We start from the raw sequence: 11,994 nt of genomic DNA, 5'->3' as shown, positions 1-11,994 counted from the left end.
CACTTGGTAGATAGTCTCAGCAAAGCTCATAGTGTAGATCTTAGCTTGAGTGGTAGATTTCCAACTCATAGCAAAAGCAAGAGGGAGCTCTCCCAGGAGGCTAAGGCTGTTTCTCTGAATTCTAATACACTGAAGCACTCTTTGCCAAATATCAGCAGCAAAATCACACTTGAAAAAACAAGTGATCAGTAGACCCGGGAACACCAGCTTGACAGAGCACACAATTAACTGAGCATTGAATACCCCAGCTACTAATCCGATCAGCAGTAGTGAGCCTGTTCTGAATGGCCAACCGGAGAATAAATACACTCTTTGAGCTAGCCTTAGAATTGCATATCACTCTCCTACAAGGTACTTTCTCAAAGGTTCCTTGCATTTGCTTATACATTTTACCAATAGAGAAATTACCTTTAACCATGACTGAGTCCCAATGAGTACTGCTTTGCACAAGATCTCTAGTCTGCAGGATCTTTCTCATATCCCAAGAGCAGGATTGAGGAATAGGTAGAGTAAACAAATACCTACCCTTAGTATAGTAGCTGTCAACCCACCTAACCCAAAGTTTATCCTTCTTATGAGTGAAAGCCCACAAAAGCTTTGTTATGGCAGCTTTGTCCCAAAGCTAATGTCCTTAACATACCATCCTCCAACAACTTTAGGGAGCATAATCTTTTCCCAGGCAACAAGAGCTCTTTTAGACTTTTCAACACCACCAATCCACAAGAAGATTCTGCAATAAGATTGAACTTCTCTAATGATCTTTTTTGACATGACAAAAATTTGACACCAAAAAGTTTGCATACCAAACAGGATAGACTTAATAAGCTGCAGCCTTCCAGCATAACTCATAAATTTGCTAGTCTAAGACTTGTCTCTAGCTATGATTTTCTCCACAACTGGCTTGCATTGAGAGTAGCTAAGCTTTTTAGAGGACAAAGGCACTCCCAAGTACCTAAAAGGCAGCTCGCCAATAGGAACATTAATAACTCTTAGAATATCCTCCTTGACAGCATTAGGAATACCAGCAAAATAAATATTGCTTTTGTCCAGATTTGCTTCTAGACCTGAAGCTTGAGAGAATTTCATAAAAGCTGACATTAGCAGCCTAACAGATTCATTATCAGCGTGACCAAACATAAGTAGGTCGTCTGCAAACATCAAATGGGTCAAGTTGAGTCTTTCACACCTGGGATGATGATTAAAATCAAGAGTTTTAGCAAACTAATCCATACATCGAGAAAGGTACTTCATTCCAATGGCAAATAGGAATGGGGACATGGGATCTTCCTGATGCAAACCTTTTTTTGCCAAGAAAGGTTTACAGGGAAAACCATTAATCAGAATCGAGTAAGAGGCAGTAGCTAGACACTCCATAACCGAGCCAATAAATTGCATAGGGAAACCCAATTCCTGTAAAACAGTCTTTAAGAAACCCATTCAATCGAATCATATGCCTTCTTTAAGTCCACTTTTATCTTACATCTTGGTGAATTATGAGCTCTGCCATAGCCTTTGATCAACTCAGTGGCAAGAAGAATATTGTCTGCCATATGCCTGCCAGGAACAAACCCAGCTTGACAGTCACACACAACCTCAGTAATCACTCTCTGAATCCTGTTAGTGATAATTTTAGAAATTATCTTATAGATGACAGAGCAGCAATCAATTGGTCTAAAAGATTTCACATGAGAAGCATTCTCAATCTTGGGAACAAGAGTGACTGCACTGACATTAATATTACAAGCCATTTAGTTAGTAGCAAAGAAGTCCAAAACAACAGTATAAACATCTTGCTTGATGACATGCCAAGTCTTTTTGAAGAAAACATAATTATAACCATCGAGCCCATGAGCTTTAGTATCATCAAAGCTCTTGACAATATTATCGATTTCAGCAATAGAGACAGGAGAACATAGAGAGTCAGCTGCAGCTTTAGAGAGTCTAGGACCAGAACAAAGAATAGATATATCAGGCATAGGGAGAGCAGTAGCAGTAGAGCTTAGAAGGTTCTTATAAAACCTAACAATTTCATATGAGATGCTAACAGGATCAGAAAGAAGAGCACCAGCATCATTATGCAAAGCTGAAATCCTGTTAATTTGCCTTCTTTGCTTTACAAAAGCAATTTACAAAAGCAAAAAAGAACTTACTATTAAAATCTCCTGAAACAAGCCATTTAATACGAGATTTTTGTCTCCGGGCATTCTCATCAATAGACATCCATTTCTTCAGATTCTCAAGGCAAACCTTACCTTGAATATGTAGATCTTCGGAGTTAGGGAGCATAATGAGTTGACTTTGAATACTATCCAAATCTTGTTGAGCTTGAGAAATTTTGTCTCAGTATATACCAGCAAATTCAGTTGTATGCAAATCTTTTAATGGCTTCTGCAATCTTTTCAATTTACTCCAAATCTTTTGTAGAGGAGGACCAGCACAGTCTTCGTCCAGCTAGCAACTACAGTTTGTTCAAAACCGTGGTGCTCACACATAGAATTGAAGAACTTAAATGGTTTACCACCTTGTCGAATTTCAACTCCACTATCAATGAGCAAAGGAGAGTGATCTGAAACTGAGGGGTTAAGATAATAAACCTTAACATTTTCCATCTCTTGCATCTTGCAAGCATTCCCTAAAGCTCTGTCAATCCAGCTCATAACTCTTGTGCTTCCTAGGCCGTTACTAGTCCATGAGAAGTATTGACCAACACTTTGAAGCTTAGCTGCCCTAGTAGAGGTAAGAAAATGATCAAAATCACAAGTCTCGGCATTAGAGATAGGATTGCCATTAATTCTTTCATTAGCATGTAACACAGCATTGAAGTCACCACACATAAGCCACACAACATTGCTACAAGTGGCATCAAAACTCTCCAACACAATCCATAAGGATTTCCTGGTGTCTATAGTATGCAATCTATAGACAGTAGATAAAAATTGCAAGAACAGCCCATTCCGATCAAACACTTCACAATGAATGAATTGCTCGTGTGTATAAACACATTTAACATCCACTCTTCCTGGCCTCCACCCAAGCCATATTCTTCCTCTAGGACTGTAGTTATAAGTATCAATCCAGCACCAATTTCTACCAAATTTATTCCTAATTTTCTGCTTATTTTATTCTTAAAAATACCATTTTTAATAATTATTGGACAACCGTGCATCTATTGCACGGGGTTTAACCTAGTTTTAATATAATGACAAATAATATGGTAATAGCTAACACTATATTTTTTTACTCTTTAGTAACGCCTTTTAATATATAGTATAGATAAAAATATTCTACTCTTTAGCATCTTTTCGTTTCAAATAAATATGGAGATTTTTATATAGTATAGATAAAAATACTCCTTTTGACTTTTTACTCTTTAGTAACGCCTTTTAATATATAGTATAGATAAAAATACTCCTTTTGACTTTTTGCAACATTCACATTATTCATTTTAACCTAGGGTTTGTTTGGTATCATTTTATATTTTTAGTTTTTAATTTTTATAAAACACAAAACTGATTTGGTTTTATTTTTTTGTTTTTTCAAAACAAAATAAAAGAGCCCTTTTCCCAAAATAATGTTGGGAAAAGGCCTAATTCCATATGTATCATCTCTTTTTATTTAATTCCCACATTACTGTCCATGTCACGATTCAAGTGAGATTTTTATTTTTACGGTTTTTACAGAAAACCGCTACTTCAAGTAGCGGGTTTCTTACGTAAACCGCTACTTCAAGTAGCGGGTTTCTTACGTAAACCGCTACTTCAAGTAGCGGGTATCTCTCACTCACACCGCTACTTGAAGTGGCGGCTTCCTTTGTAAAATACCCAAAAACCATTCTTTCAAACAAGAACAAAAAACAGAGCACGTTACTCTACTATGGTCCTCTCCTCTGCTTAGCGTCGCAACCTTAGCGCCAAACTTCCCTCGTAGCCGCTCTAAGTCGTCGGAAATAACTCGGTGGAGGCTGCTCCGATCTGTCGACTCCGGCCATCACTTGAAACTCCCTCGGTGCTACTCTTTGTTGCCCTAATTTCTTTTTTTTTTTCCCAAATCACTTGTTAATTCTAATGTTATTATCAGTTTACTTAATTAAATTGACATGTACTGATATCAATTCACCTAAATTTTATATTAATATCAATTCCTAAATAAATTTTTGTTCAATTTACCAACCGACGCATATGTATTTGAACACATGCAAGTACTGCAAATTTGTGTTCAGCCTTTTTAATTATTTATTTGGTGAGCCCATTACACTATTTTTATATAAAAAAAGGCCATTGATTTTGTGGAGTGGATTGAAGAAAGTGGCTGATTGAAGCTTGCATTGCTGATAGAGGAAGTGATTTCTGTAACTGGAAAAACCGACAAAAAAAATTGGTTTCCTCTTACATGCTTACATAGACGATAATGTGGGAATTAAATAAAAAGAGACGGTATATATGGAATTGGGTCTTTTGCTAGCATCATTATTTTTGGAAAGGGCTTAAAATAAAAACTACTTGTAATTTCGTACTTCAAAGCATCTCTTAACCCAAAAAAAAAAAAAAAAAAAAAAAAAGAAAAAGAGTTTCAGGCCGACTCTTGTTCATTTTCATGACAACATCATCATCATCTCTATTAACCCACCCATGTGAGACTATCAGACCATTCACTCATCCATCTTGCTGCCATAGTTTTTCAATTCCTTGTTAGGCTTTATGAGTAGTGTTTATGGCAGATTTCTTATCACCAAATTAAAAATTGAAAAAACTCATATCAAATTTAGAAAATAAAAAATAAAAAATAAAAAAAATCAAATTTATTCACAATTTCAATAAGCATTACAAATTAGAATAATCAGCATGGAACCATGTGATGCACATCTTCAGAAACTTTAATCCCATTTTTTTTTTTAAAAGAAAAATACCAATCACTTATAATTATTTGTAATTTGATTTTTTATGCAAACTCAATAAATCGAATGAAGCAGATTTAGGATTAAAAACTAGAACCCAAATCATTCGATTGGTGATAGAGAAATTAAAGGATCGTCGAATCCCGTGTTGGGGTTGCGTTTATTTGCTGTTGACTAACCTATTCCGGTGAGAAATTTTACAGTAATGGTCTAATTAGTCTAGCATGACTGATGAATGAAAAACAAAGATGGAAAAGAGTAGGTTTTGCTTAGTCTTGTTTTATAAAACGACAAAACAATAAAAAGGGGTTTCTAGTTTTCCGTCGTGGTTTTGTAAAAACGAGAGGAAACTTGTTTTTTAAAATGAATTTGACAAACGCGTTTTGTTTTTTATTAGTAAAAATAAAACGAAAAACTGAAAATCAAATCAGTGTCAAACAGGCCCTTAGGTGTTTGCTTTGTTTTCTTTTTGCTTTGCTTTGTTCTCCCCATTTATGAGAGTTTGTCCTAGTTTTCTGGGATTTTGATTCTCATCCATGGATGAGAAATTTATTTTTTGGGTTTAGTTTATTAGGAAGGTGATTTGGATTCATATGGATTTAGGGTTTGTCATTAACTTTACGGTCAAAATATCAATGCCAAAAGGTCTCTACTTGGAAAGATGCGAAGACATCGAAAATCATTGTTCGCGTCAACTTTGAAGCGATGAAGTGTGAACTATGCCAAATATGCAAACTAGTTATAATTTTGATTGTAAAAGTTATGTTATTTTCTCTAAAAGTTATGTCGTATGGCTATTCATTAATGATAATATTTTCTTCCCTTCCAAGAAAAATGAGATAAAATTAACATTTTTAATCCTAACTGAATTAGCACACCAAAAATCCAAGTTTGTAAGCTTGATGTCACAACTCACAACACATGGTAATTGGTTTGAAAGGCTAGATTAGTGCTTGTTTGGTTCAAACATGAACTAAAATTCACAAAAAAAAAAATTATAATTTAGGTAAATTTAATTCCCAAATGGAATTCATGGTCATTTTCATATTTTGTTTGGTTTGTATCAAGATACACTTTAGTGAAAATTAAAAATATTAAGGGGGACTAGGTAATTTAATTCCCATATTTTTGTAAGACATTGGAATTCCCACGTATTTTCGATTCCTCCATTTTTGTTTTTGATTTTTTTTTTTTTTGAAACAAAACAAACAATTTCATACATGAATTCATTGGAATTTTCAATTCTCCTATTTTTAATGTGCAACCAACTGAGATCTTTAATGACACCACTGGTGCGCGTGGGTTACTTATTTCATCACTTGGGTTAAGAGCATTATGGCTAGCAATCTAGGATAGTTGATCGAGATCATATTTTTTTTTTGAATAGTGTTGATCAAGATCATATAAAAAAGGTTTAAAGAGCAGCTTCCAACATTCACTCCTCATGCATTGAAGCACCCTCCTATTTATTGACTGGAACGTAATCATGCTAAAGCATGAGTTATATATTCAAATAATCTTTGAATATTTTGGTTCCTTACAAAAATAACTGCAATATGTAGTTATTACTACTATTTCAAAAAAAAAAAAAAAAGTTATTGGTGTCTTTTAAAGAAATACTCCCTCTATTTTTAAATACTTGCTCCATTTTTTCATACGCGGAATTTTAAGAGCAATTGGAGAAAATAATAAAATATGGAGGTAGTGAGGTAGGTGAAAGGATAAAAAGTTATAAAAAGTAAAAGTCATTAAAGAACTAGAGGAGAGAGAATATGAAATCAATAAAATGTGATTTATGTTGGGTCCACTAATTGAGAGATATGAATTAAATATTATAAGAGCTTTCCAAATAAGGAAATGTAGCAAGTATTTAATAACAGCCAAAAATGAAAAGTGGAGCAAGTATTTAAAAACGGAGGGAGTGATAAAAAAAAGTGTATTCTAGATTTAAGGAACGACTGCCAAAGAATGAGATGACTAATGAGCTACAATTAGAGATTGGTTGGTTGGACAGTTGAACCATATACCAAACATGGCCCGGCAGGCCGCTTTACTGATGGCTAAAATTATAAATTATGCAACACTTCCATGGAGTTCCATCTGTATATACGGACTAGTTATAAGGCATTATATAGAATTTCCACAACGTCGGCTTGTAATAATTTAAAGAGAATACTAGATGAATTCTGCTCCTCCTTTGGTAAACCATTAATTTCCATAAATCGTCAATCATTTCTTCACGTCAAATTACAAATAGTCGTCGCACTGCCCTTGCAGCCCATTTCAACATGACTCCCAAGTCCTGTCTCGGAAGATATTTAGGGGTCTTTTTTAGCTCTTATTACCCTATAAAAAAAGATTTTAAGAGAGTGCTTGCTAGCACCCAACAACGAATAAGCTTTTGGGGAAGCAAATTACCTCTCTAAAGCGGGTCGCCATACTTTAATCCAAAGTAATTTAGAAGCCCTTTCGTCCTACATTTGTTCTTCATCTCTTCTTCCCACTGATATTGCGAAAAATCTAGACTCCCTCTATAGAAATTTCTTTTGGCGGCAGCAAAAAGAAAAAATTGGTACCCCTCTAAAAGCATGGAATAAAGTTTGCAAACCCAAGAACCACGGCGGCCTAGGTTTAAGGCGAACCCTTCCCTTAAAGCATTCCTCGCTAAGTTAGGATGGAAGATTCTATCAGTCCCTACTAATCTTTGGGTCAAACTTATAAAAGAGAAATATCTCCATAGCTCCTCATTTTTTGACTATCATCTTCAGCCTAAAGACACATATATGAACAACCATTCTCGCGCAGAGGAAAATTCTACGCAAAGGCATTCGTTGGAAAATAGGTAATGGCAATGACATTTACTTTTGGCTAGACAGCTGGGTGACAAACAAGAGCCTCCTAGAACCCTTAGAGTTACAAGGCCACCAAGTCAACATTAACTTAAGTGTTGTAGACTTTATTCTCCCCGATCGAAATTGGAATAAACACAAGTTTTGTTCTTTATTACCAAGCTATATTGTACAACTAATCATACGCATCCCCTTACCTAACTCTCAAATGACTGACACACCAGTATGGGGCCTACGCCTTCAAAAAAAATTTCAGTAAAGTTGGCTACATGGATAGCACATGATTTAGAGTCAAATGCTGTAAAATGGCCATATCGTTGGATATGGAAATTAGACGTCCCGCCTAAACTCCAAATCTTCTTATGGCAAATAATGAATAATAGTCTTGGAGTTAGAGACACCCTTTATAAAAGAAAGATTATTCCTTTCAATCATTGCACCTTTTGTTTTGCCTATCCAGAATCTCACGACCACTTATTTCTTACTTGTGATAAGGCCAAAGAAATTTGGAACCACACTTTAACCCAAAACTGGTTGCCTGGTGCACTTCCACCCACAGACTTGATAACGGCATTATCTATGCTTCGGAAAAACAACTCCTCCCTCCGAAAATTTATCTTCCTTTTATGAAGTATCCGGAAAGAACGGAATTCTATTATTTTCAAGAATGAGACTTTTTGCATCCCTGAAACCTTCCACCAAGCGCAATTTGCGTTCAACGAGTGGAATTATCGCATTCTCATAGATACCTCTTTAAGCTCGGGGTCTCCAATGCAGAGATCCCAAACCCATCATCTACCTCACCCAAACCACCCCAACCCACAATTGGTTACATGGGAGGCTCCTCCTCTCAACTCTTTCAAACTCAACTTCGACAATTCGGTTAAAAACAACTCAGCAACAGCAGGAGTCATCATCAGAGACAGTGAAGGTACACCCATTGCAGCACAAGCTTTCAACCTTGGAACCACCAACTTCTTCGTAGCTAAAGCTTTTGGTCTCCACAAGGGAATCATCCTCGCCCTCCAACAAGGAATACAAAATCTTCACATTGAAGGGGACCTCCTAGTTGTCAATGCAGTGAACGGTATTTGGTCGACCCCGTGCAAATTGATCACATTATAGAAGATAACAAGATCCTACTTTGCAGATTCCCCATTGGGAACTTCGACATGTCTACAGAGAAGCAAATAGAGCAGCAGATTGGATTACAAATGTTGGGCATCTTGTCACCGACAAATTGGATATTTCATTTTGTACCTCTTCAGCTTTATACCCCATTCTCACCTCTGATGCTTTAAGATCGCCCGTCGTGAGGAGGGAATCCTAATTCTTTCCTTTTTTCTTACCTTAAAAAAAAAATTAATACCCTGTAAAGCAGTAACTAGCAGATTCATAATTAACAGTATCATTAACAGCGATTAAGAAGATCCTCTGAATATTGAACCCTCTTAATCAGTCAAGTGAAGAATATTGGTCTCGTAGTGATAGCTGACAGCATAGAACCACAAGCTATCAAATTTAGTTTGTTCCGCTATTTATGGCCTGACCCGGTTAGAACTAGGATTAGTTGGAGTTTAGTAGCTACAAATCAGTCACAGTAGGATTAACGTATTAACTTATGACAATGATCTGTAACTTATTAATCAGGGTTCAAGGCCTTCAAGCAATAACCCCCACTTGGATATGGCCTGCATGTTAACATAGTACTCCGTACTCCGTATTTTTCAGAAAACACCCAGGGTCAGTCATCAGTATCCCTGACTCCCTCTCATATTCTAAGAGACACTAAGACTACTTTAAGGCTTTGAGCCTTTGATATGGGAACATTCTCTACAAGTTCAATTACAAGTATTACATAAATGTTTAAGAGGAAAGTGATAAAGAAGGGAATGTGTAAATTCAATTGAAGTATTCTTACAAACACAGTACACTTCACGCTTGATTCAGTAATCGATGTAAGGTCTGTGTTTATATCAAGGTACTAGTAGACTGGTATACAATATTACAGTCATTGAAGGAGTATGAGCTACTTCTAGCTAAAATGGATCTTATTTCCAGGCTAGAGAGACAAACAGTGGACTTTTGTCATGTTTGTCTGTCAAAACCACCACCAATCTGCATGTGTAACCATTCTGGTGATGTACCGCGACCATACTGATCTCTTGGGGTTTGTAATTAACAATGTGTTTTAGATTTTGCATTTCCACACATCCCAAACCCCCAATAGTATAAAAACTCATATCACGACTTCTATTTTTCCATTCCTGTTTCTATACAACAAAAGTATGAATCAAGCAAGTAATAGTGTAATAGTGTAATACAATCACTACAATGGCGTATAAGACTGAATTTTCAAAATTAATGTCTAAATGCTCCCTCCGTCCTTTAAAGATTACCCTATTGGCCCATTATATGTTAATGTGATCCCTACAGTCAGTCTCTACTTTAATTACTGTCCCACATAAGTCTATGGTCTACCTAATCACACAACACAACTCTTAATAGAGTGAAAAAATGTGGATGGGGAAAACTTTAAGCCTTTAAGGGGCGGAGGGAGAATAAAACTTGATTTGGTAATCTTCAAAAGCCAGCTGTATCTTGGCAGAATCAGTCACTGATTTTCCCCCATAAAAATAATTAAACTGGGAACTTGAGCTTGAAAACACTGATAAAAACCAGGATATGCCAGAAGAAGGAGAAATGCCATTCTGAATTGCAAATTGACAGGGGAACACAGTCAGAGAAAGGGCCGATTACTTTTCTGAAGCTAAGGCCAACCAGAAGCTTGCAAGCTGCCGCAAAACTTACATTCCAATGTTACACGTATCATATACTTCATATTTAACAAAGCAGCAGGAAAAGGATCCGATGACGGAAAAAAAATGTATTGCCACAGCTCATTCTTTGTAGAGACAAAAGTTTGTAATCTTTTTACTTACATCTTTTGAGGGAAATCCTTCAATACCAGGGCTAGTTCTCGTATTGACAGCTTCTAATTTCATCGAGAGAAACTGCAACGAGCATTCAGGGTTAGTGTTACAGCTCAATAAGAAGGCAACAGAAAGAACATACAACCAGCGGCTTCAGCAATTACACACCTCAACTTGACGCTGTAACGATTGGATATAATTTATGATCTCATCAAGTACCAATGCTTTGCCAATGACCTGAAACACAGAAGTTTGGTCAGGGATCAGGATATTGATCATGAACCTCTTCAAACATATTCGAAAAACTCAAAACACCGCCAAATACCAAAAATCTTGGTAGGATTTACAGCGTAACTAGATAAGTTGATAAGATGCAATAAGAGAAAAGTGGACCGAGAATTCAGTCCAATTAATACTCATGTCAATGGCAAAAATCAATATGACAGTTTATCAGCCCTTCAGATGATAACAATAATGACAACAGCAATACATGGAAAAATTGAAGCAGCAGTGGTCGAACCTTATTACACCCAGGGACAAGATCTTGTAGTATTCTCATCCTCTCACTGATCTTTTCTCTTCTAGCCTGCCAGCAAAAGAAAAAAAAAATCTGATATTTTATCAACTGTATCATATTCCTACATCTCTGACAGCAAATGGTTTACAGGAAAACGATAAATACGAAGAAAAAAAAAATCTAATCCCTTAAAATGATCATATAATATACAATTGTATTGTGAGGTTATAATTTTTGGAAATTAAAAACAACTATAGAGACTTGCAAAAAAAAAGATGAAGGCATAAAAATAGCGAAAACAAGTTAGCAAGGAAAAATCAAATACCCTTTCAGCAAGGCTATGGCTATCAGTTGCTTGACCTCTCCTTGCTCGGACATGAATATAATCCTTTGATGGATCAGACACTGGCTTACTCTTTTGTTCACCTCCTTTTCCAGAAGTTGTTTCATTATTAGCTTTCTGATTCTGATTTTCATCTCCAGATCCTGTTGATTTGAGCCTTTTACCATCAGAATCACTCTGTCAAAACAAAAAATTGAGTGTAAAGTCTTCTCTGTTGCATATTTGCGTTCATAGATGATAGCTACAACAATGATGACACAGTCGATTTCGAGTATTCATCTTGTAAATGCCTATTCAATCAAACTCCAATTTGGTCGATTGTTCCATCAAAAAATTTCACTATGGCTCCTATAACAATCTAATATCATTTTAATTAAAAGAGCCAAAATTAATGAAATCTCGACGATGTCTAACTAATACCTGAATAGTGACTACCTAACCCATTGCAATATTATTGC

General features: G+C 36.0%; 1 protein-coding gene across 1 annotated transcript; it reads right to left on the bottom strand.

Moving 5' to 3' along the window:
- Positions 1-10,615: 10,615 nt before the first annotated feature.
- On the bottom strand, positions 10,616-11,716 carry LOC110698068 (transcription factor BHLH089-like; the record flags this gene model as incomplete). Its single annotated transcript, XM_021875471.1, has 4 exons — positions 10,616-10,757; positions 10,845-10,913; positions 11,197-11,262; positions 11,519-11,716. Coding segments are annotated over 4 exons (447 nt in total), but the record flags the coding sequence as incomplete, so codon positions are not given.
- Positions 11,717-11,994: the final 278 nt, after the last annotated feature.

The sequence above is a fragment of the Chenopodium quinoa genome, unplaced genomic scaffold (assembly GCF_001683475.1).
Source record: "Chenopodium quinoa cultivar QQ74 unplaced genomic scaffold, ASM168347v1, whole genome shotgun sequence".
NCBI lineage: Eukaryota > Viridiplantae > Streptophyta > Magnoliopsida > Caryophyllales > Amaranthaceae > Chenopodium > Chenopodium quinoa.
The sequence above is the reverse complement of the archived record's forward strand: the minus strand, read 5'-3'. Positions and strand labels throughout refer to the sequence as shown.